At 49.0% G+C, this 26,418-nt stretch overlaps 1 protein-coding gene across 1 annotated transcript in view; it reads left to right on the top strand.

The window, feature by feature from the left end:
• LOC140629109 (polyprenol dehydrogenase-like) overlaps window positions 1-26,418 on the top strand; it is a 138,416-nt gene that overhangs the window by 108,137 nt on the left and 3,861 nt on the right. Inside the window, exons 5-6 of the mRNA XM_072818555.1 lie at window positions 4,876-5,083; window positions 11,704-11,911. Coding sequence (XP_072674656.1) covers window positions 4,876-5,083; window positions 11,704-11,911 — 416 coding nt within the window. The remainder of the gene's footprint in view (window positions 1-4,875; window positions 5,084-11,703; window positions 11,912-26,418) is intronic.

Below are 26,418 nucleotides of genomic sequence, written 5' to 3'. Positions count from 1 at the left end.
TTGCCACCCATGTTGCCTGGAACGACAGATGTTCATCAACCTATAGATAGATCTTTCCCAGTGTCCTTTTGCAAGGCACATGCACAACTCCTTCCCTGTTCATGTTTTATGGGCAGAATCAGGACGCTTATTGCTCCCTTCCAGAATGTTCTACCCCGCCATCCCCCACATTTGCGTATCCCTCTCCTGACTACCACGGTTGCCGGCTTCCAGGCATCTTTGGTTTTGCTTTCTGTGATGCCACTAATGCGTATGTCCACGGAATCCAAAGCTTGGACAGGGACAGTAGCTCTGAAGGTAGGGGTAGCAGTCATTCCCCCAGAGTGGTGGTGGCATTTCTGAAATGTTCCTCGCATTCTGGAGTGAGGAAGCCTTCATCTGGCCCATGTGCCACCAGACAGAAAGTGCTTTCTTCCTTCTCTTCTTTCTGCCTTTCTTGTTTTCTGCAAGGCACACGACACTCTCTCCTCTGCCACAGCACATGGTTCTGCATGCAGGTCCACTCACCAATCAAATGCATGGCTCAAAGAGCAGATTATTTTTTTTTGAGCATATTATTTTTATTGCTCCTTTTCCCGCTTTCCAGTTGGCAAAGGGAGATACCAAGGTCTCAGCAATGCTCAGTCTCAAGGGACAGCCCTCCGAAGCGCTCATGTGACAGCAATATCTCAAAAACACAAATGCACCTCCCTGGATGCACAGTTAAAATTCCTCCCTCAGCACGGAAGAGACGTTCCATAAATATTATCGTCTGAGATCAATGATGTTCTGCACAGGCAGGTGTCCGGGACATTTTGCCTTAGAATTAGAGATGAACATGGAGTGTCTCAGTATGCGACATAATCGTGGATTATGAGTGTGCAGGGGATCCCAGACGGTTTTGGCTACAGCCTCCATGGTGCCGAGAAACCCCACCTCGCTTCCACGAGCCCGGGAATGGATTGGACACTCCAGGAGGTGACCAACTGTAGGCATGACAGTGATGTTCTCGCCACTCTTTAAAAGCACCCTTTTCCCCGATGACGCTGCTAAAACGCCAAAAATTTGCTCCAAAACCAGTTTATGATTTCTGGAGTAACCTTGAACTCGTTCTTTGCCCAGAGCATCATTATTGTCAAATTCTTAAGAGTGTGGATCAGTGAGTTTGGGCTATGATCTGTCACCAGAAACTTGTGTCAGACGAGGATTCATGCTGGCATTTCCCCTCGGGCTCGACAGTTACCCCACGCTTACTTGTCGGGGACATTATCATAGATAATCCATGATAGAAACAGAATGAGTCGGATATGGTAAGCCTTCGGGCGATTAGGCTCCGGTTGTCCTTCAGCTCCTGTGTGCGCTCACTGGACCGCTGACGTCCCCGAAACAAGTAGCACTAATGAATCCAGCGGTTCAGCGCAGGGGAGTGAAACCCAAGGTCCATGCAGCTGCCCCAAGGGTCAGCAGAGTCCCCTAGCTATTTTCTCTGCTACCATCTTGCAGGCACTCGAAGGCCATCACGAGGAAGAGAATAACCCACAATAGTTATTTATTTTATGACAGATTGTCTTTAACTAACCAGATGGAAGCCCTGGGACCTCACTGCAGGTTAGCACCCCAAAATTCAGAATAATCCTTAGTGAGCCCCATACCCCCCACAGATGCCCCTATTCCATTATGTGGGGTTTTCCAATGAATTTGGATACTTGGAAGGCTGAGTTTGGTGACAAACCTTTGTCCCACGAGATGGGGCTCTCCAATGTGGAATTGGTAATGCATGCATGCAGACATATTGCAGGAATCAATAATAGGCATGCAGACATATTGCAGGAATCAATAATGGGCACGCACTGATATTCCAGGAATTAATAACTTATACATGCAGGGATATTCCATGAATTGATAATTTAGTCATGCACTGATATTCCAGGAACTGATCATTTATGCATGCAGTGATATGCCAGCAATTGATAATTTAGGTGTGCAGTAATACTGCAGAAAGTCCTAATTTAGGCATGCACGGGTATACCGGCAATCGATAATGGGCATACCCTGGTCTTCCAGGAATTGATCATGTAGTCACTCCGTGATATTCCAGGAACTGGTCATTTATGCATGCACTGATATTCCTCAAATTGGTAATTTACTCATGAAGCAATGTTCTAGGAATTGATAATTTCTTCATGCACGAATGTGCAGGAATTAATAACAGGCATGCGCCGGTATCGCAGCAGTTGGTAATTTAGGCATGCACTGATATTCTAGTAGCGACCGCTGTGTTATTAATCACCCCCAATCCGAATGACTCAAAAATGAACATTTCTATTGCTTGCAATTTGGGGTGGGGGCAGAGGAATCTGGGCGGCTCTAGCTCTGGGTGTCCCTCGAGCTTCGATTTACATGACGGTTCACCCGGGGCTGGGTGTCCAGATGGCTTGCTTCAGTGCTGGGAGGTTGGTGCTGCCCAGCGCTCGGGCTCAGCGAGGACGGTTGACCAGATGACTGCCGTGAGTTCTCTCCAATGTGGCAGCCTCGGGGGCACCAGCCAGTCTTCTTCAGTGAAGCTGGTTCTCCCCAGAAGCAGCGTTCACAGGCAGGTAGGGCCTGCAGGGTCTTTCCTGACCAAGCCTTGGAAATGGTCCGGAATTGCCATCACTGCTGCCTTGTACTCAGCACAGAAAGCTGCACGAGGCGGCCAAGATCTGAGGGATGATGGGACACAGACTCTGTCTCCCGACCAAGCAGGAGTCAGAAACGTATGCAGGCTCATTTCCAGCTGCCTAGAGCTCGGGTCCTGTCCCAACCAGCCTCGCAGAAGCCGGGAGTTCGAGGTGAGCCAGGCTCCCCCGGCGAGGCATCTGCAGTCCCCTAGGCATGGACACAGCTCCCCTTATCTGGCATCATCACGAACAATATGATAACCAAGGAAATGACATCAGCAGGGAGGCGCTTACGTGTTCTCAAAATGCCAGACTTCACACCCGCTTGAAGGCTCGGGTGCCAGGTGCCCTTCGGGAATGCGTTCTTAGCTGACTTGAGGACCTGTGTATTTATTCTTAAATACACCTTTCACTGAATGTATTCTAAGACCCCATGGGGCTTCGTTTGCGCGTGTATGTAGATCTCATCCCTGCGGGTCTGTGAGAGCTAAGCTCAGGGGATCCATTTTCAATCCACTGGATGGGTTTTCAGACGGCTGGGCCTTCCGGGAGGTGGCGGAAAGCACTTAGCATCGCAGAAGGTGTGTGTGTGGGATGCAGGCCACGGGCTCTCATTTCCACCTCTTTAAAGTGACTTACCTACCTTGCTGCACCCCAGACTCCATACTCCTGCCGTGATCCCCACAGCCCGGATCAGACATTTCCTTTGCCCTGAGCACCTCACAAGTGACAAGCCTGCATGAGGGCTGGACGTGTAGGGGCGTGAATGCACAGAGTGCGTCCTGCATGGCCGCTGGTGTGCGGCGGCGTGCCGTGTGGCCTGTGTGTGCAGGGAGGGGCCTCGCAATCCAGCAGAAAACTCTACACGTATGCAGAAGCACTGACGATTACATGTGGATATGCATCTGCACACACACCTAACACACGTGTACATATGCAAATACATCTATGTGTCCACATGAAAGACGCATGAACACAAACACGTCCACGGGTGCAAACACACCTACCTAGAGAAGCACGTAGACTTAGAAGCACGTAAATAAATATGAAATACAAGCACATGCAAATGTGCACACAAATAGATATGCCCGTGTGCGTGCAAAGCAGGCACGTATATGGGCTCGTTTGGAAATTCCAAACATGCGCAAGTAAACGTGGGAATGCATGCATTATCCACAAATATGTTTGCAAAAACAAGAAATGCAAACGCAGAAGGATATTCAAACACCTTTGCCGACACAGTAACAAGCACATTCACATGTGTAAACACACACATAAAGAGACACATAAATACATAACTAGGCATATGCAGCTGTGCCTGGAAACATCTACGTGTATATGTTTACACGTTTGTGTGCAGCTGCATGTGCACATGGATGCAAGTGCCTGTAAGCACATATGCACGTGTACATATGCAAACAAACCTGCAATATATGCCCAAGCACACGCAGGATTGCACCATGTGAGATACACATACAGGTACATACGTGCCGTCCGACAGATGGACGCTGAAGCAAGGTGGGCTGCTCCAGGACACGGACTCGTACGGACCAGGCGTGTTTGCTGCGCGTCCGGGAGGCGGCGTCCACGGAAAGGATGTAAGGACGGGAGGTGGGTGGGGGGCGATGAGGTGACTGGGTGACGGGCGCTGAGGAGGGCACTTGAGGGGATGCGCACTGGGTGTTAGACTGTATGTTGGCAAATGGAATTTCTTAAAAAAAAAAAGTAAAATAAAATCTAAAAGTAAATAAATAAATAAATAAATAAATAAATAAATAAATAAATGGACGTAGTGACGGGCAGTCAGCTGGGCTTTGCCCTGATGGGCGTGGGGAGGTAGTGAGCTTGGGGGAGGATGCATACGGCGGGCACAGGCAACATGCTTTAATGAATATGTTGGTGAGGTACCAGCCAATAGGGCTGGCCTGGGGTCTGGGGCGGGGGCGGCCGTGTGAATAGTTGGGTCAGTACTTTGCAGGGGGCAGCCTGGGGGTCGAGCGTGAGCGCCCATACGTGTGCGGGGAGCTCCTCCAACAAGCGACCGTTTGTGCGGACGACTGTTGTGTCGGGAAGAATCAACGTCCCAGGGCTGGCGCGGGGTGCGGGCGGGCAGCCTTTGTGGATTTAGGACCAGGAACCCTGGGCTGCCCGTGAGGACCACGTGTCCCCCCCGCCCCCGCACCGAGCCCGTGTGCGGAGCGGCTCCCCCATGTCCCTGCAATCCCCTTCCTTGCAGCCGGGGTGATGATGGTCCCTGAGAGGACAACCGAGGACGGCTTCGAGGAGCACTTCGGGCTGAACTACCTGGGCCACTTCCTGCTCACCAACCTCCTGCTGGACACGCTGAAGGAGTCGGGAGCTCCCGGCCGCTGCGCCAGGGTGGTCACCGTGTCGTCGGCCACGCATTACATCGGCGAGCTGGACATGGATGACCTCCAGGGCAGGTGCGTGCTCGCGGGAGGCCGCGCGGGGCTCGGGCTTGCGGTGGGCCTCACCCGGGGGGCGCGGGGGGGCGCGGGGCATGGTGTGCAGCGTCACGGGAACCGGTGCTCCCCTCCGACCAGGTTGGTCAGACACCTCTCTTACCATCAGCATGACCACTAGCTGCGAATTATCCACCGTTTTGCTCTGAAGCGCCTCATGGGGACCAGCCCATGAGTACGGCACGCAAATGCCCTCACCTAAACACTCCCGTCTTCATTTTATGCCTGATGAAACCAAAGCGTATTAAAATAAGAAGATCTTCCTGGGGCACCTGGGTGGCTCAGCAGTTCAGCATCTGCCTTCAGCTCAGGTCGTGACCCTGGGGTCCTGGGATCGAGTCCCACGTCGGGCTCCCCGCAGAGAGCCTGGTTCTCCCTCTGCCTATGTCTCTGCCTCTCTTTCTAGGTCTCTCGTGAGTAAATAAATAAAATCTTAAAAAAAAAATCCTCCTAATGTTACTAGACAATCACGCATAGAGTCTATATTCCATCCCAGGAAATAAGTACGCACAACAGAACAAAACCACCAATTTGGACTCTGCTCCATTGTCAGAATCACTAAAAACCTCCCTGCGAACATTCTGTGGTGTTCTCTTACTGCACCCCACAATGCATGTCTTGTTTTCTGTGTTTTTTAATTTTTTATTTATTTTTTTAAGATTTATTTATTTATTCATGAGAGACACAGAGAGAGAGAAAGAGAGAGAGAGAGAGACGCAGAGACCCAGGCAGAGAGAGAAGCAGCCTCCATGCAGGGAGCCCGATGTGGGACTCGATCCCGGGACTCCAGGACCATGCCCTGGGCCAAAGGCAGGTGCCAAGCCACCGAGCCACCAAGGGATCCCCCTCAGCGTTTTTTTAAATTCTAATTTTTTTTATCGAGGTACAATTGCTATATACTCAAAAATTACATTTGTACCTCAATATTATAATCCTAAATATGACATCATAATTATAACATACATTGTAACATTATAATGTGATTATAATTGTGATATATGTCACAAATAATTTAAGTATAATTGTTATATACCATATGTATGGCATTACAGTGTCACAAATATGATTGTTATGTATCATTATATGTTATAATGTAATTATAAGTGTTATATACTATCACACATGTTTTAAAGGGTATGATTGTTATATAATATATATGACATTATACTGTTGTCATTGTAACTTACACATTAAAAAGTCATAATGTAATTGAAATTATATGATATCTATCATGTCATGTCATAATTGCTATTATACATGTTATATTGTTTCATCGTCACAATTGTTATAACGTGTCACGACGTTATCCTGTTACAATAATCATACAATGTGACTAATGTGTCACAACATTGTAGTGTTATAATTATACAATGTGACATTATATGTGTCACGACGTTACACTGTTACAGTTATACAATGTGATGTTATATGTGTCACAACACTATCCTGCTACAATTATACAATGTGACGTTATATGTGTCACGTTATCCTGTTAACGATTATCATACAATGTGACATTATGTGGCTCACGATGTTATCATGTTATAATTCTTATATAATCGACCTTACATATGTTGTCACATTACAATGTGATAATTACAATCGCCACCTCATGTGACATTCCGTTAGTGTTGGGGGGACAAGGAAACGATTCGCCACTGGCACGAATGCCAAAATCGTCATCATACTAATTGCTAATTGCATTTAACATGCATCATCGTCAGACCACATGCATCTTATGCTCCTGCTGCTTAGCTGTGCGGTGTTATCATTTTTATTTTTATTTTTGGTAGAAAGACACAAGTTGGGCGTGGACCTGGGAGTCTGAAGCAATGACATCTTCTCTTTTGCAACTGCCGGGGGCCAACCCCCTAACTCGGTGTGCCGCGCCCGGGTGACTCCTGGTGGCCCAGGAGGCGCCGCGTTCCTGTCTGTGTTTCGCGCTCTCTGCTCCTTAAGGAGAAAAGAGTCCCCGAGTGTGATTGGGGTGCAAGCTTACGTTTGTGTGGGCAGCTGTAACTGTGTGTGGAGGAAATGCCCTGCCTGCGAGGCCCCTGACCCCTGGTCTGGGATGTGTGCGGGCTGGATGCTCTCGGCGCCCCAAGGGATAGGGTGGCCCAGCCGTGCGGCCCCGGGGGGAGCTTTCCAGCACGTGTTTATGCATGGCAATGCCCCATCCGGTCTTCCAGGGAGTTCTCAGCCAACCGTTAGCCAGCCAGGCTCCTGGGTGGGTGGGTGAGTGGGCTCTCTGCTTGTGCCCTGGGGGCAGGGACCACCCTCCCTGGGATTTCCCCTGGGGGCAGGAGGGAGAAAGTGGATCCGAGGTTCTGTGGGGGAACAGGTGGTCTCTGAGGACGGGCATGGGGACAGGGCTGCCCAGGTGCTGCAGGATGAGCCTGTGCAGAGAGGAAGCAGGGGGAGCCAACGCGCGGGAGTTGGCGGGCATGGACAGCCGTGCTGGAGAGGTGGCCGCATGTTAAAATTCGACAACCCCTTGGGCTTCAAACCCTCTGCTTTCCCACGTGAAGAAACTCGATCCTCGCTTTCCCCCTGGTGTAGACACAAGCTGGCCAGTTATCGTTGCCAACACTGCAATGATGTTTGCTGGAAACTCACAGAGAAGAGGGGCGGACTCTTGAAAATTGTAAATCAGTGGCAACGGACTCGTGAAGAAGTGGATAGCTTTCTTAAAAAAAATGAGTTTCACTTTGGGGGAAAGGGGTGAAAGTGTCATTATTTAAGTTAAAAACATCTCGATAAATATTTATAGATGGTTTACATGTACGACTGAGAGAGACAGAGACGTAGATTCATTTAAGGAATTGGCTCAAAGATCAGCGCGGCGGCCAAGGCCAAGATCTGCAGGGTCGACCAGCAGGCTCAAGATGCAAGGAAGAGTCAGTGTTGCCATCTTGACCCTACACACGGATAATTTAGGCAGGATTTCCACACTATAGTGATGAGGCCACATTCTTTCTTCTTTGGAGGAGACCTCCATGTTTCCTCTTAAAGCCTTCAACTGATTAGACAAGGCCCACCTGCATGATGGAATGGGAGCTGCTTTACCCCGAATCTCCTGATGTCAGCATTAATCCCATCTAAGAAAATACCTTCGCAGCGACGATTAGACTGGTGTCTGAGCAAGCCACTGGGCAGCATATGCAGGAGGCTCTTCCGCCTACACTACGGCTTGTCTGAGTGTCTGGCCTCCCTCGGCCACAGGCTCCTCTGTGTAAACCTGAAGAGTGAGTGTCCGTGCATTGTGTGGCCATTTGTACGGACGTTTTCACAGCCCGTGATGTCACTCATTGGAAACCCAGGGCTCTCAATAAATTCCCCAAAGTGTTCACGCGTTTCTGCACTGCCCTGGGATTGCATTACACGCCGCAGACGTGCCCGCCGTGTTAAATCAGCGACCACATCGCACGTTTGCACAAGGCTGCAAATTGGCACGTGGGCGCCAACGTCCCCAGGGCTGTTTCTGGGGCGTCCCTTTGTGTATACGCAGAGGCCCTTCCTTGCTCACGGGATTTCCTGAGCCCCTGCTGCGCGGTCCGTATTCCCACAGTCCTCGGGAATATGAAAGGTGGAAGGCCAGGGATGGGCGCCACATGACATGTGTCCGTCCCGCTAATGGAAAACGTGGTCTGGAGGTGACAGGTGACTAGACTTGCCTCAGAACAGGTGCCGTTCATCCTTGGTCCCGAAGAGACTGATCAGGGTCGGACCCGGGGAGCGTCTGGGCTCACGGTCGCAGGTGGACTTTCCATCATCGTGTTGCTTGTGCCATGTATGCGTTAATGTCCCACAAGGGAGATCTCACACCTTACTCACATGATGTGAGTGTGACACCCTCGGTTGTGTTGCCTTCTGCACGCCTCTTTATCGAGCTGAAAATGTGCGTTTCAAACACCGTGAGCGACATGCAAATTCAGAGACACCTGAATTTTTTTTTTACTTCAGTAAGAAAACTCAATAAATTGCGTTTTTCAGCAGCTCGAGATACTCTCTCAGAAATCCCATGGTCCTGGGCACAACTTCTAGTTTGGGAAACCCACTCCTCGTGAAACAATGAAAAATAACAGAAAAGGTCCGCGGGTTTCTAGGACGGGAGGGTGTTGATTGTCCTACAAGAGATTGACGGGCAGTATAGGGCAGCTTGGTGGAGAAGGAGCCCTGTGTGCCGGCGTGGGAGTCGTTAAATAACCCGTGAAACCACATAGAAACTATATCGACGGACATGGTGTAGACAGGAGTATGCTCCGATCTGACTTAGAGCAGAACTTCAGAGAAATTCACGAATCCTACCAAAGTAACCCTTTAACTGCTGTTAGTATATATATTTATTAACCTTTTCAGAACTTACCATGTCCGGAAGCCCAGACGCCCTTTCGTTGGTCTCCTCACACCTCCACCATTTACCAAGTGTTCGTAAATTGTAAATAAACCCAAGTCTAATGCTGTTTTTGCACTTTTTTAAAGCTATTTTCTATGAAAACCCACATACGTGTATTTAAAATTGGCATGACTTCCCCCTGTAAAGCGGGCTGTCGTATTTAATTTGCATCCCTCCGTTGCAGAGCACAAAAGTACACCAGAAAAGTGTTTCTGCTTTGACAGGAGGCGAGACTATGACCGTCGATGACTTTGGTTTCAAGTTGACCTCCTGCTTATGCGTGGAGCGGCGACACCGATAACGTTCTTTATTTACTGAAAATAGGGATCTGTGTTTACGGGTCTCGATTCTGCTCTGTGACAACGCTTATTACAAAAGCGAGTCACTAAAGCCTAGCCTTGAGATCGGAGCCACGCGGCCGCGTCCTGAATGAGTCCGCTCATCGCAGGCGGCGAGGGGCGCCGTGTGGTTCTGGTTGCGCCCGCGTGTTACCCGTGAACGTTCAATACCTTCGCTGTCTATGGTGCCCAGTGCCTTTCTGGGCTATGGGGTTTCATTGAGGACCAGCGTCAGCGGGGGCATCGCGTCCTCCTGTTAATTGGACCTGAGGTGGGAGTGTCATTTCCCCATAAACCTGTGGGGACGGGGTGGAGGTGGAGGATGGGGGTGGGAACCTCCCGGAAACAGCTGGTCGTTACCTACTTTCTTCCTGCCTCGTGTAGAGAAACACAGACGCACGTACTGACGACCCCCTACCCCGTCCCCGCTGTGTGTTCCTAACGTTCTGGGTGCTCCCCTCTCCCTGCTACCCTGTAACACCATCATCACACAACACCTCCGTTTGCCCCCGACAAACATGCGTATTGATGTTCCCCACCGTTTATAAGGGCCGCGTCCCAAACAACAGGACAGGTGGAGACCCCGACGCTCGCGTGCACATGGCACGCAGGTGGCTGGAAGCCAAGACGAAAGTCGGCATCGATTTCCTTGCACTTCATCACCCCCTGCTTCCTGGACCTGCATCTTCTCCCCTATGGGAAGCACATAGGACACATTTCAAAAAAAAAAAAAAAAAAACAAGTCCGTTGACCATAATTGAGGGGTTGCAGCTCGTCTTGTGTCGGGGATGGAATTTGCACGGTCTCCACCAGCCTGTATTGTTCTCGTAATCCGTCCCTACAAAAAAAGGGCATGTTTGGGATCATTTTGGCAATCGCTCATTGGCACGTTGGCCCGGTTGGCACCCTTTGCTGACCTGCCGTCCTTGCACCGGTCGCTGAATTTGCCCGAACCCATAGGAGGTGCGCCCGCGAGGATGAGCTCTAACGTACGGTGCGCTATGCACCTGGGTGGTGATGACGTGCGGATGCAGCAGGTGTGCCTAGCACAGCCTCTGCTGGGGATGCTGATAACGGGCGTGGGCTGGGGGCGTGCATGTCCATCTGCGGACACGGAGGGGCCACGGGAAATCTGCACCTGCCTCTGAGTGTCGCGTCAACCGAAAACTGCTCCAAAAATATATATTCTGGTAAAAAATATGAGGATCGTGTGCCTTGCACGTCATGAGGCCACAAGGATGGTAACGTTGACCTCACTCCAATTCCCACTTCTGTATATTTACTGTGAAACTTTACTGAGCGTGTCGGTTTTCGAAAAAATGAACGTAGAAACAAATGTCACATGTGGACAGGTCGGATTTATGCCAAGCTTTTGGAGCTGGGCTCTCAGCTGTTTTTGCCTTCACATTAAAGGCGGGTGGGGGGGGGATCGCCCCATCCTTACGATCACTGGGATGCTGGACTTTCTGTTCTGTTCTGGGGCATCAGGTCAGCGGCCTGGGTGACATCCCGGGTGATGGAGCCTCAAGGTTGTTGTACAAACTGGAAGAACCGTCATGAGCAGAGGGAGTGGAAACCAAACATCAGAATAGCCTAGGGGAAGACAGCAGGTGGGAGACTGTGTCCCCAGACAGGTGAGGGACCCGGGCAGGTGAGGGACCCAGTCAGGTGTGGGCCTGGCAGGTGAGTGACACAGGCAGGTTAGGGACCCGGGCAGGTGAAGAACCTGGACAGGTAGGGACCCGGGCAGGTGAAGGACCTGGTCAGGTAGGGATCCGGGCAGGTGAGGGAGCCTGCAGGTGAGAAATGCATCAACCTCTTACCCATGTCCTGCTTTCCTTCCCCAGCCGCTGCTACTCCCCACACGCCGCCTACGCCCAGAGCAAGCTGGCCCTGGTCCTGTTCACCTACCACCTGCAGAGGCTGCTGGCCGCCCAGGGGAGCCCCGTGACGGCCAACGTGGTCGACCCCGGGGTGGTCAACACGAACCTCTACAGACACGTCTTCTGGGGCACGCGTCTCATCAAGAAGCTCTTCGGATGGTGGTTTTTCAAGGTAGGCCTCCTGCGCTTACTTGGCTGTGCCCGCCTCAGGTCCACGGCCCCACAGGTGGCCACCCCCAGGCCACGTACCAGCCGTGGTTGGGTGCACACTCAGAAATGTGAGCATCCCCGTGTCCCAGGTCGCCAACACCGAAGCCTCGCGCTACAGCCTCCCCGTGTGTGTGTGGGGGGGGAGGGGGTGTGGATTCAAGCACGTATTAGTATTTTCTGAAATCACATGCGATTTTGGCTCTGCTTTCCCCCTGGCGGAGGCATCTGGGCATGCTTTGCACACCTGCGTGTGTCTCTAAGGAGCCTCGCCTGCGTGCATCCCTGAGCATCCCTCCCGGGAGGATGCAGGCTGCCTCCGTTGTACAAACACAAAGTCGCACAGAAGGCCCCTTGCAGGACTCACATGGTCCTCCCCGATGTGCCCCAGGTCCCATGAGGTTGATGGGAGACCTTTGCCCAAAGATGGGACAGTCCCCGTGTGGGGGAAGCGCGTGAGCTTCTGACACGTGGGGCTGAAGCCAGCAAGTCTCATCCTGCAGAGACCCAGATGGTGCATGAGATGCACCTGCCGCCACGCACACAGCTTGAATTCTGCGCGGCGTGGAATTGTGCACAGCATTTCAAGCCACCCCAAATCCCACCTGTAGGAGCTCCCTGGTGCTGCTTCTCTGTCAACGGGGCCATCATCCTTCCCAATCCGTGTCCCCGCTCTCCCATCAAGCAATGGAGGGTCTGTGGTTATTGGCAGGCACGTCCGCGTCGGTCTGCAGCTTCCTTCATTGCTCCAGTTTAGATTCTTGCTCCTTTTTCCCCCATGGGGCATCTCGTGTGACAATGACAATGAAAGGAAGCACGCAGCCGTGGGATCCGGGCACCGCTTCCAGCTCCCAGGGTCCTGGAGAGCGCATGGTATTAATTTCTTCCGCGGTTGAGAAAGGAGAAAGGACGAGGTCCAGGGCCATGGAGGGCAGGATGCGAGGCTTTGGGGACAGTGACCGCGGTGAATTCACCACCTTGGGGCTCTTCGTGCACCCCCGTGTTGGGGCCACATGGGAACCCAGATCCTAGTCTATGGAAGTCATCCTGTGACTTCCGGCAGGGGGTGTTGGGGGGGAACGCTGGCATCTGGCCTCAGCTGTCAATCACCCAGCTCCCCTCTGCAGTTCCACTTAAAATCCAAATCCCCTTTTATGGACATGACTTTCTTGAGTGAATTCTTTGAGCAGTTCCACTTAAAATCCAAATCCCCTTTTATGGACATGACTTTCTTGAGTGAATTCTTTGAACAGGTCCTTAGCCATTTTGTTTTCCCCACGGCGGGGGGGGGGGGGGCTGCGGGCTCAGAAAAAAAAAAAAAGAAAAAAGAAAGAAAGAAACAAAAACCCTTTCTATTTAATGAGGGATATTTAATCATGCGTCTCCTGTGGCACATCTCCCCGCCCCCCAATTTCTCGTCATTTATGGTCTTCGACGGGGTAATTTAAGCCAAAATCGAGTCAAAGGCGTTAAAATTGGTTGTCTGTTCTCTCAAGAGGTCGAGTTTCGCTTTGTGGCGTTGTGAAGACTTCCTACTTTGAGGGCTATTGTCATGTTTGGAAAATCCCCCTGCAGCAGGTGTGCATCACTCCTTTAGTATTTTCTGAAAGCACATGCGATTTTGGCTCTGCTTTCCCCCTGGCGGAGGCATCTGGGCGTGCTTTGCACACCTGCGTGTGTCTCTAAGGAGCCTCGCCTGCGTGCATCCCTGAGCATCCCTCCTGGGAGGATGCAGCAGGGAGTGATGCTGGTCCCTGTGTGTGCAGAAGCCCGTACTTCCTGCTCTGCTGATCCCACTGATCCCAGAGGGGAAGGACTCTCCTTTTCTAAATACCTGGATGCTCCTGTCTGTTCTGAATTCACCTGTCTGCTCTGGCCATGCCCTCCCCCATGGCTCTGTGTTCTGAGCTTCCTTCTCTCTTTGGCCTAATGATCTTTCTTTCTTTCTTTCTTTCTTTCTTTCTTTCTTTCTTTCTTTCTTTTCTTTTCTTTTCTTTCTTCTTTCTTTCTTTTCTTTCTTCTTCCTTTTAAGATTTTATTTATTTAATCATGAGAGACACAGAGAGAGAGAGGCAGAGGCACAGGCAGAGGGAGAAGCAGGCCCCATGCAGGGAGCCCGATGCGGGACTTGATCCTAGGTCCCCAGAATTACACCCTGGGCTGAAGGAGGCGCTAAACCGCTGAGCCACACGGGCTGCCCCTAATGATTTTTTCAAGATCAACTTTTAGATGATTTGCAGTTTGAAGAAAACAGAATTGATGATGAGGATGTATCTGCGTATTCACCCAATGTCTCTACATCTGTACATTTAGGCTGTTGCCAGCTTTTTATGATAGAAGAGAACAGAGAGAAATGGGATGGGATAGAAGATAGAATGAAAATGGAAAGAGTAGAATAGGATAGAGTAAGGCTGAATAAAGTAGAGTAGGATAGGATAGGATAGAATAAAATAGGATAGGATAGGATAGAATAGGATAGGATAAAATAGGATAGGATAGGATAGAATAAGAAAGAATAAGATAGGATAGAACAGAACAGGATAGGATCAAATAGGATAGAATAAAAAAAGAATACTTAGAATAGAGTAGAATAAACCAGAATAGGATAGAATAACAAACAATAAGATAGGGTAGGATAGAACAGAGTAGGATGGGATAGAATGAGAAAGAATAGAATAGGGTACAGTAGGATAGAATAGAATAAAACAGGATAGAATAAGAAACAAAAACAGAATAGAATGCAATAGAATAGGATAGAATAAGAAAGACTAGAATAGAATAAAATGGGATAGGATAGGATAGGATAGGATAGGATAGGATAGGATAGGATAGGATAGGATGAAATAAAATAAGGTAGGGTAGATTAAGAAAGAGTAACCGAATAGCGTGCCGTAGAATAGGTTAGAATAATATAGGATAGGATAGAATAAGAAAGAGTAGAATAAGGCAGGATAGGATAGAATAAAGGAAGATAGGATCAAACAGGATAGAATAAGACAGGGTAAGAGACTAGAATTGAGTCGAATAGAGTAGGATAGGAGAGAAAAGGAGAGAGGAAACCAAGAGCAGCAGAATAGGATAGAACAAGACAATTGAATAGGATAGGAGAAGAAGGAGTAGATAGGATAGAACAGAATAGGATAGAATAAGATAGAATAGAATAATATAGGATAGGACAGGATAAGAAAAGAGTAGAATAAGGCAGGATAGGATAGAAGACAAGAGAAGAGGAATAGGATAGAATAAAACAGGATAAGGTAGGATAGGAGAGAGAAGAGAAGAGGAATAGGATACAAAAAAACAGGATAGGATAGGAAAGAAAAGAGAAAACAGAAGGGAAGAGAAGAGAAGACAAGGGGAATAGGATAGAATAAAACAGGATAGGATAGGATAGGATAGGATAGGATAGGATAGGATAGGAAAGGAAAGAAGAGAAGAGAAGAGGAATAAGATACAATAAAACAGGATAGGATAGGAAAGAAGAGAGGAAACAAAGAGCAGCAGAATAGGATAGAACAAGACAGAATAGAATAGGATAGGACAAGAAGGAGTAAGATAGGATAGAACAGAACAGAATAGAATAAGATAGAATAGAATAATATAGGATAGGATAAGAAAAGAGTAGAATAAGGCAGGATAGGATAGAAGAGAAGAGGAATAGGATAGAATAAAACAGGATAGTATAGGATACAATAGAAGAGAGAGAAGAGAAGAGGAATAAAATAGAATAAAACAAGATAGGATAGGACAGAGAAGAGAAGAGGAATAGGATAGAATAAAATAGGGTAGGATAGGATAGGCTAGGATAGGAAAGGAGAAGAGAAGAAAAGAGGAGAGGAATAAGATACAATAAAACAGGATAGGATGGATAGGATAGGATAGGATAGAAGAGAGGAAACAAAGAGCAGCAGAATAGGATAGAACAAGACAGAATAGGATAGGAGAAGAAGGAGTAAGATGGGATAGAACAGAATAGGATAGAATAAGATAGAATAAAATAACAGGATAGGATAGGAAAAAAGAGAATAGGATAGGATAGAAGAGAAGAGGAATAGGATAGAATAAAACAGGAGAGGAGAGGAGAGGAGAGGAGAGGAGAAGAGAAGAGAAGAGAAGAGAAGAGAAGAGAAGAGAAGAGAAGAGAAGAGGAATAGGAATAGCATAGAATAAAACGGCTGGACAGGATAGGAGAGAAAAGAGAAGGGAAGAGGAATAGGACACAAAAAAACAGGATAGGATAGGATAAAGTAAGAAAGAATAAAATAGGATAGAAGAGAATAAGAAATAATCAGGTAGGATAGACTAGAGTAGAGAGGAAGAGGACAAAATAAGAGGGAACAAAGTAGAGTAGGCCGGGCTGGGCCGGGCAGGGCCGGGCTGGGCCGGGCTAGAGTTACGGACAGAGGAGAGGAGAACCAGAACGGAAGTTAATTGGCAGGCATTTCTAACTAATCTGGGGTGGGGTGGGCGTTGAGACCTCACACGGTGATCATCTTTGTCAGAGAATAAGTCGTCTTTCCGCTCAGTTGTGTCTTTCTCCAAGCTTGCGACTTTGTGATTTATAATGAAAACACATGTTTGCTCTTTGCCCTGTTTCTGGCCCAGAGCTCCCGAAACCCTTGGAATTTCCGGTGGGTGCGGAGAGCCCGGAGGTCTCTTTTGTCATGTGAATAGGCTGACTTTCGGAAATCCCCTAAGGAGGGGGCCGGTTGCCAGGGGAACCAGCCACGTGATTAGAAGCCTCTGGGCACTTTGTGCCTCACCCCTGACCTCCCGGGAGAGGAGGCGGGGACTGCAGGTTGAATCAGTCCCGGCGACCAATGATTTATTCCTGCGATAAAGCCTCCCTTTGTAGAAAATGAAAGGTCGGGGTTCAGAGAGCTTCCGGGTTGGTGGGCAGTGCAGGTTTGGGCCGACAGGTGCACCTGGGGAAGCCATGGAAGCAGCTCCACGCCCGTCTCCACACCTGGCCCCAGGCATCCCTTTACCTTGGCTGTTCCTGAGTTAGAGCCTGTGATAAAAAACCCGTGATCTAGCCAGTGACCTGTTTCCTGGGCCCTGTGAGTCACCCTAGGAGATCAGTGAGACCCCAGGAGGATGTCCTGGGAACCTCCACTCTGTACCTGGGTGGGTCAGAAGCACAGGTGACAACCTGGATTGGTGATGACGTAGGGGGTGCCGGGCAGGCTTGTAGGGCTGAGCCCCCTACCCTGTGGGATCTGACGCCACGGCCAGGTAGATAGGTCAGAACTGGGTTGACGTGGGGGGCAGCCCCGCATCTTGGAATTGTGACCAGAACCCTAATGCTTCTCAAGAGGTGTTTCATTAATTCTCCGTAAATGCCTGTACCTTTCCTGTTGGCATTTGTTGCTAATTGTTTTATGAAGCTGCGATGTTTGATTCTGCTGTGAATAGGTTTTATTCAAAACACTGCCAACCGTGAATACAACAAAATACATTCGATGGTCAGAAGTCACATTGTCACACCACCTGAGGTGCCCAAGCTTTCCCCCCAAATGCACTTGCAGGAACTAACCCACACGTCCGTAGCATCCACTGTTTTCTTGTTTCTCTTCATGAGTGTCTCACACATGTGTGTCTCTGAAATTTGACTTTGCGTTCTTTGACCCCAAGGTAAGTAGAATGATATCTGTGATTTGCTTTCTTTGCTCAGTAGATTAGTTTCCTGGGGGGCACATGTAAGCTAAAAGGGGCTAAAACCACAGACATTCATCTTCTCCCAGCCCTGGAGACCAGATGTCTGAGTCCAGGTGGGGCAGGACCAGTGAGGTCCAGAGGCTCCGGGGAGGGTCCCTCCTGCCTCTTCCAGCGTCTGAGGCCCCAGGTGTCCCCAGGCTGGTGTCCTCATCCCTTCCATCTCCATCTCCATCCTCACGTGGCTCCTCCTCTGTGTCTGTGTCTCCTCTTCTGTCTCTTACAAGGACCCCTGTCATTGCATGTAGGGCTCATCCTCATCCAGGACGAGCTCATATACCTGCAAAGACCCTATTTCCAAATCAGTGTCGATTCACAGATGCCCGGATTTGGATGCAGGCCTATCCTCTGGAGCCCAACCAGGGCAGTGGGAGCTTTATCAGAAAGCCCCTAGAGCCAGCTCTCTCCCATCAGCTGGTGGAAAAACCAGAAACTGGTGGCCAACATCTTCTGTGTCCTATTGATTCAGAAATGTCAAAACTTATGACCATTTTCAGATTAAACAGCAGCAGAAGAGAGAAAAGACATTAGAATAATTTCTCATAAAACAATAAAACATTGTGGGCAGAGGAGAAAAGACCTATCTATCTCTCCGTCGTATCTATCTACCATCTATCGTCTGTCTATGTGTCTATCCATGTATCCATCAATCCATGTGTCTATCATATTTATCTATCCATCCAATCACTTAACCATCCATCTACCTACACCTCTTATCTATTCATCCATCCATCCATCCATCCATCCATCCATCCAACCATTCATCCATCTGTCTATATCTCTTATCTATCTATCTATTATCTCAGATCCTTCACTTCATCACATCTGCAAAGACCCTATTTCCAAATAAGGTCCCATTCCCATGTACTAGGGGCTAGGACTTCAACTTGTGTGGGGTTTTTTGCGGGTAGGGGGGACCAATTTAACTCATAGTTCTCCATACTCAGTGTTTAAAATCAATCCCTATGGACGCCTGGAGAAGTAGATTATTCGATCCTGCCCCGGTGGCACCCATCCACATGTATGTACAACACGGTTTCGACCTGTCCTCCAGATCAGAGACATTTGGGGTGTTTCTAGTTCTTTGGGGTTTCCAGAAATGTTGCCTTGAGGGATCAATCATACACCTCCACATCTGCTTCTATCCCCATTGCTCTAGGGAACATGGCGGGCTCTAGAATGAGAAGGTTGTAGAAGGTTCTCTCGTCCACGTTTTCCAGAGCATGCCATTGGGCTCTCAAGGGCAGTTTTACCAACACATGATGCAAGTACTGAGAATGCCTCTGGCCTTACGTCTTTATGGATTCTAACTCTGACGTCCTCTTTTTCATACACTTCTGGTCTATTTAATTAAATTAGCTGGATTTCGATTTAATTTTCAAGCCGTATTGAATTTTTAATGTGCAAATATCATAACCCTCTTCTTCTTTCTATGTGTGCTTCTCTTGAAGATGTTCTTACCTACTCGATAGGCAACTAAATAGTAGGTGGTGTAGGCAACTCATATCTTATTTGCCATTTTGATGGTGAATCATGTAATGATTTTCTTATAGATATATATTGTCAATTGCATATTGTACTTTTTTTTTTTTAATTTATTCATGAGAGATACAGAGAGAGAGAGAGAGGCAGAGACACAGGCAGAGGGAGAAGCAGGCTCCATGCAGGGAGCCCGACGTGGGACTCGATCCCGGAACCAGGATCACACCCTGGCTGAAGGCAGGCGCTAAACCGCTGAGCCACCCAGGGGTCCCACGCACTGTACTTTCTTATGTACTATGCTGTATATCATTCCCATTTTACATTTCCTTTGAATGAAATATGAATGTTGAATTTTACCCAAAACAAAATAGTTCGCTACATACCAAATTATGGTATTTGTGGTGCACGGGCTGGCCACATGGTTTGTCGATAAAGATTTATTGGCACACATGCTTATTCATTCACACGTTGTCCGTGTTATAAAGGCCTTGAGATCAGATGGCCCACAAAGCCAGAAATATTTACTGTTCAGCCATTTATAGAAAACATCTGCCGAGTCGGATCTACAGAGATGACTACGTTTTTGTTTGCTTTAACTCCCTTATCTGGATAATGTGGATCCATATCTTACTCTAGAATGGATGGTCCTCAATTTCTAGAATGATTCTTGCTGTAATGCAGCAGTGTTGTCCAGTACACGAGAGGATCCCATTCCCCAGCCACTTCTTTGAGGACTTCTGGATTAATGTTTACCCCAACGCTGTAGATCCCATTCTGTGCTATCTTTATCAAGCTGAGATACTAAAGTCTTGATGATTTGTTTAAGAAAAAAAAAAAAAAAAAGCCATAGGGGCATCTGGGTGGCTCAGTGGTTGAGCATCTGCCTTTGGCTCAGGTCGTGACGCTGGAGTCCGGAATCAAGTCCCGCATCAGGCTCCTCGCAGGGAGCCTGCTTTTCCTTCTGCCTGTGTCTCTCATGAATAAATAAATAAAATCTTAAAAAAAAAATTTAAATAAATAAAAATCATAGAAAGCAAAAGAACGAGAGAATCGAGAAGCCCACTTCTCCCCCCGTATTTTTCTCTCTTATAGTTCAGCCCTAATGTAATTATCGTGAGAACTCTGTACCTTGGAAAAGTGGAAATATTAGCCTTTGCAAACTCTCTGGGTTTGGGAATTTTCAGAAAGATAATTCCAGCTCGGTTTTCAAATTTTTCTCTAATACATACTGCTTTCTTGGGGACTCCTCCCTCTTTCCACGTCAGTGTTGACAGCTTCATCTCTTAGATAATTGTCTGTTTCTTCAAGTTTGGGAACTAATGAGGATGGTTCCCAAGCCTTTTTGCGGGGTCCGCCTCCCACACCCGCTCTGGATTCCCTCCGAGCACTGCTCATGAGGTCAGCCGAGACCTGGAGCTCCCTTTAGGGCTTCATCACCTCCCTTCCTTTCCAATTTGCCTTCCTACCAACTCATCGTTTGGTGTCTACTTCCTCAAGCAAAGAGATTTCAAAAGAGTTTCTTTGGCCAGGGAAGCGTCCACACCCACCTCGTTCTGGCCCCAGCCCAGAGCGCCTGGGCCTGCGTCCTGCAGCACCTGCCCGCTTGGATTAAAAATGACCTCAGGCCGGCCGTTGTGTGCGTGGTGCCGCCGCTGTACAGAAGAGAAAAGAATATGGAAGCTGTAGACCTAAGTCGTAGGAAGAATATTCATTATGATGGAAATGAAGTAAAAATAGGATCAGGAAACAGCACAGAGTCTGTAGCTCAGCACAGGGTTGGGGCCCATGCATTGGGGCATCATCCCTATCTGCTTGCCTTCCGGCCTCGGGTTCAGTGGGTGCCACATAAAAGCGTGATTCTCAGTGCCGTGGGCGTCGGGACCCCTGTACGGGGCTCACGTCAAACAATAGCAGGCCTCCTTGGAATACTTTATACACGGGTCTCCAATTAAAAAGGATCAAATGGACAGTGTAGCATGTGCTCGCTCACCTCACAACATATGTGACCAGTGCTGGTTGGTTCTCTTTAATATACATTTGAATCAACCCACTCGTGGGGTCATTTGATTGCTTTTTGATGGATGTGTCAGGAGGATGGCGCGTTTAATTAATCAAGTCAAGGACACACGTCTGGCCATCCTTCTTCCCACCTCTGCATCATCAGCTCCTCCCCATCGTTCATCAGCATTCAAGCGCACGCTGAATTGACAACCTTCAGTTGACCTTCTCTCGTGCCATAGGCACCTACCACTATTACTCTTCCATCCTGGGGTGTAGGAGATGCCAGATGACCCAGGGGAGCCCAGTGTCATCACACGGGTCCTCATAAGACAGAGGAGGGAGAGTCAGTCGGACAATGACAGGGGACAAGGAGACAGACCCTCACCTGGAGCGTCCAGGGGGAACACAGCCCCTGCCAACCCCCAGGTTTTACCCATTGACCTTCACTGTAGACTTCTGACTTTGTGGAATTTTAATGTGCTAATTCTGTGTTGTATGAAGCCACGAAGCTTATGATAATTCACTAAGAGTAGCCAACGGACGGGATCCCTGGATGTCTCAGCGGTTTAACGCCTGTCTTCGGCCCAGGGTGTGGTCCTGGGGTCCCGGGATCGATTCCCACATCGGGCTCCCTGCATGGAGCCTGCTTCTACCTCTGCCTGTGTCTCTGCCTCTCTCTCTCTCTTTCTCTCTGTGTCTCTCATGAATAAATAAATAAAATCTTAAAAAAAAAAAAAGAGTAGCCAAGGGAAACTCATACTCGCTGTCCTTGGATCCCAGCTATCAAGACTATTCTCTTATGTCTTTGCCCAATGTGTTGGCTTCAGCATCTTTGTCTGTAAAGCAGGTGGAAAAAGAGCTACCCCACAGGGGTATCATGAAGATGACATCAAATCAGGATGCGTGGAGCGGGGAGTCAGTGCATGATGTTCATTTGGACAGATGACCTCTCATGCATCCCTCCAGGTGCAGAGTGATCAAGAATGGTCACTGGAGAGTCAGGTGGGCATTTCCCATCATTGCTCCCAGGGCTATGGCGACTCCACTAGCTATCACTTGCTTTGACTTTGAGCATTTTCATGATTGATGAAAGGACGAATATGGTGGCAGTGGTCTGTCCTAGCGTCGGGTGCAGGAGGAGAAGGCTTCCTGGGGATGGAGCCTTTGAAGGTGGATTGAAGGTTAAGCAAGGGTCCATGAGCAATGCTGCAACCATATGTCAGAGAGAAAGTAGTTCAAGATGGCGGGTGGTCAAACTGACACCACGTCAACTGTGTCCCCCATCAAGACTTAGAAAGGATCTGAGCTACCCATGTCTCAGTTCTCCGAAGAGCCACATCTCAGGTGTACCAAGAGACAAGTCTATCATCTGTTACAAGCAGTGGCCACCTTAGGATTTCAGGGCAGGCGCCAGTTGAGAAATGTCAGTGACGAGGTAATAGGGTCAGAGCCTACAGAGCCATCCAGCCTACAGAGCATCTGATGGACTGCAGGACATGGGGCTTCTGAGGGCTCTGCTTATAGACCATTGCAGGGGTGCAGGTGGTCCTGGCTGCGGTGGAGAGGGAGAGAAATCATTTTGAACACTAGTTCCAGAGATAAAATCAAGACATCTTGGCTGGTTGATTCTGAGATGTGAATCAGGATAATATGGGGTTTCCGACTCAGGAAAGTGAGGGTAATGGTGGTGCCTGTCAAGATGACGGGGTGATTGGAAACGTCCAAGGAGGGATTTAGGGATGCTCGACCTTGAGTCTCTACTTCCAGGTACCAGCAGGGCTGCCGTGAATGTCTGTGGCTCAGAAGACAGCAGAATTGGGTTTTCATTTCAAACATGAAGACACGGAAGGAGAAGAAAAAGGAATCCATAGGCATGGGGGATGGGCCCAGAGGGAGGCCGATTGAGGACCGAGATGCAGAGGGTTGGGGTCTCCGGAAGAACCGAGATCTGGCCACCCCTTCCCTCTCCTTCTCATCCTCCGCGATGCCCCTCGCTTTGGTAATTTGTTAATTCCGGATAATAATATCTCATAAGACTGTTGTGAAAATTGCTAACATAATATATGTGAAAGCATTTCCAAAACTGTAAAGCGCTATGTAATTATGTAATTATAAGGCATTCATGTTTCCCTCCAACCGTACATTGCTTGCAGCTCTATTTAGCACGCCTTAAATTCCATCCTGTATTTATTCTACTTACTGGGCTTCTTTTTTTTATTTTTTTTTTTTTTCACGCGCTTGTGCCCAACCATCGACCCATAGCCCCTGCCTGTTGTCAACTCCAGGGTTGTCGGGGTTGTTTTCAAAATTGCCTTTCTTTGCCCCGAGAGCCAACAAAACACTGGTGAGCATTTAATAAGCATTTGTTGTGCTGAATCCAATTGAAACGGGGTGCATAGCTTCCAGCTCCAGCCGCGGCTTCGTGCAGAGAAAACCTTTAACTATAAATACGCGGAGCCCTCTTCCCTGGTCTCCCCGCGGGCATCTGGTTCCTTAGTGATCCCCCCGCCTCTGATAAGAGTAACACGTTCCCCTCTTGGGTTTGGTTTTACATTTTAGACATCTTACAAGTCTTTAAGGATGATATATATGTTTTTTGTTTTTTTTTTTTTTACAAGCTGTAGATAAGATGGGATATGTTATTTGTGCCTGAGGAAGCATTGTTTAGAGGACCTTCTTATCTATTCAGACACCGGCTGATTTTTTCCCTACCCAGCGCCCGGGAAACATACTTCGTCATCCCGGGAATGAGCTGGAAGACAGCTCACCTCAACTACAACTGCACACGGGCAGATAATCAAATTTTGCCGGGGGGCTCCGATAGATCTGCAGGTGCACCGTTGGATGCTGGTCATCCGTCCTTGGTGTTCCTTGAGGCCAGAGAGAGAGAGAGCACAGAGTTGATTGGGTCATTCTGCATGTCTCTCTTAATTAGGTACTTTGTAATTTGCCTCCGTCATGCTCGTCATCATGGACCTGAATGCCCAGACATTTTGAACACAGCCGACTACCGGATCCCAGGTACTTTCCTAGAGGAGACAATCCTTACAGGTGAATTAAACAAAACAAGACAAAACCAAACGATTCCATGCTCAGCTTAGAAAACTCTAGAAGGGGAGTGTGGTTATAGATACAGGCACAGAACGTCCATTTTCGTGTTGGAGGAGAGCAGCTTTGAATGCCGTCAGCTGTGTTCCTGTAGATACTCCGGGACAGACTAAGCTAGAGATTCTCCTTCGTTGACCCGCTCTGGTTGGCAATCGTTAGCCTGTTGCGGTTTCGTGACCCCAGAGCTCTCAGCAGATCATGGGCTCCGCTGAGCTTCTCTAGGACATGAGGTTCCATCACCGAATGACCCAAGCAGTGATCCCAGAGAGGAAGAACGGATGAATAACTCTCTTTGCTGGAGACGAGCATCTCCAAGCTTGAGCTTATTAGTCATGAAATATCGTCTACGTGTTCACCGTGCAGGGACGGATTGTAGGGGTCACAGGAGAGGAAGCCTTTTGATCTTGCCTTTTTGCCAACGTGAAGCGTTGAGTTAGCAACAGTGAATCACCGTGCCCAAGATCTTCAAGAGCGGCAGGGCTGGACCTGTTAGCAGTCAACCCAGCTAGTTTTCCTTGTCAGTGTGTGTGTGTGTGTGTGTGTGTGTGTGTGTGTTGGGGGCGGGGGTGGCTCCCTGGGACATCCAGCCCGTGACCTGGTGCCCAGCCAATGGTGGATCATGGTGCCATGAGCCACAGGTACCACAGGTGCAAGATGTCAGGTAGTAACACAAAACAGAGACAAGAGGAAAAGTGAGGGAAGAGAGGAAGCACAGGAAAAGCGAGAATGCAGCTCAGGTGTCTCTCACGCTCCCACTGAAGCTGGTCTCACCCTCCACTACTACTGTGGCGTGCAGGGTTCTAGCTCAAAGAGATTCAGGGAAAAACGGGTGGTTGTTTCCTCCTTGTGTTTTTTTTCATAACCTGGAATGTGGCCTCATTCAAAAATAGAGCTTGGTGTCGGCTCATGGACTCATCAGCTTGGGCAGCTTGAACAGAATCCCACAGACGGGGGAGGTTTGAACAACAGGTACTTGTTCCTCATAGTCTGGAGGCTGGAAATCTGAGATGCAGGCGTGGCCAACGTTGGTTTCTCCTGCGACGTCTCTGCTGGACGTGCATGGCCATGTCCCTGTGTCCTCACGTGATGGACAGACGGAGAGCTCTGGGGTGTCCTCTCCTTATTAGGGCACCAATCCCATCATGAGGACAGGCGCTGCTGCTGACATGACCTCATGCAACCCTAATTATGGCCCAGAGGCTCCACCTGGTAATACCATCCGTTCAGGGTTAGGGCTTCCACATATGAACTGAGGGGTGGCGGGGGGGGGGGGGGGAGATGCACACTCGGTGAGAACAGGATGCATGCATTCACTGGAGATGTATGTTAGAAGTATCTCCTGCTGAATCAGAGCATGTCCGTGCCATGACTCAATGCGGCCCATGAGTAGAGGCATAAGCACCTGTTTCCTGGAAAAGCCATGTGCACACAGCTCCTTCCTGGGACGGGCACAGAGCCACCGCGGCCAGCTGTCACTGTAGCCCCCAGTTGGGGAGGAGAAACCACACGGACGTCGTATGAGTCTGCCTGGGGCTGCCGAGGCAGACGAGGTGGCTTCAACATTAGACATTCATCGTCTCTCCGTCTTGGGAGCTGGGAGTGTGAGATCCAGACCGGGCTGAGGCCTCCTGACGTGGAGACCCTGTGTTCTCCCCGTGTCGTCATGTGGTCGTCCCTCTGGGTGTGTCCGTGTTCTCCTCTCTTCTTATAGGAACACAAGCCCTATGGGATCAGGATGCACACTAACAACCTCATGGTACCTTAATGCCTTCTTTAAAGACCCGACCTCCAAATACAGCCCCATCTGAGGTCCTGGGGGTGAGGGCTTCAACATATGTATTTGGGGTCGGGAGGGAACACAGTCCAGGTCATTTCAGGCTTTCTGGTGGATGTTCAGCCTTCCTGCTTCGCCGAGACAGAAGCAGGAGCTGTGCCCCGTGGACACTCTCCCTTTGGTTAAGCAGGTGTGGTGGCTCTCTCTCTCTGCACGAGATGTTTCCTGCTGTAAGAGCTCATTTGGGCTCACAAGTCTTCCCAAACCCACTGTCCCATCTGCATTTCCCAGCCCCTTTCTGAGTGTTTTCTAGGAGAAACCAGCACACGCTATGGGCAACCACGTTGGCTAGGGAGGTGGCGGCCCTGGGTACGAATCCCGGCGTCTCCACC

This window comes from Canis lupus, chromosome Y (genome assembly GCF_048164855.1).
Source record: "Canis lupus baileyi chromosome Y, mCanLup2.hap1, whole genome shotgun sequence".
Taxonomy (NCBI): Eukaryota; Metazoa; Chordata; class Mammalia; order Carnivora; family Canidae; genus Canis; species Canis lupus.
Note: the sequence above shows the minus strand (reverse complement) of the source record. Positions and strands in the feature narration are given on the sequence as shown.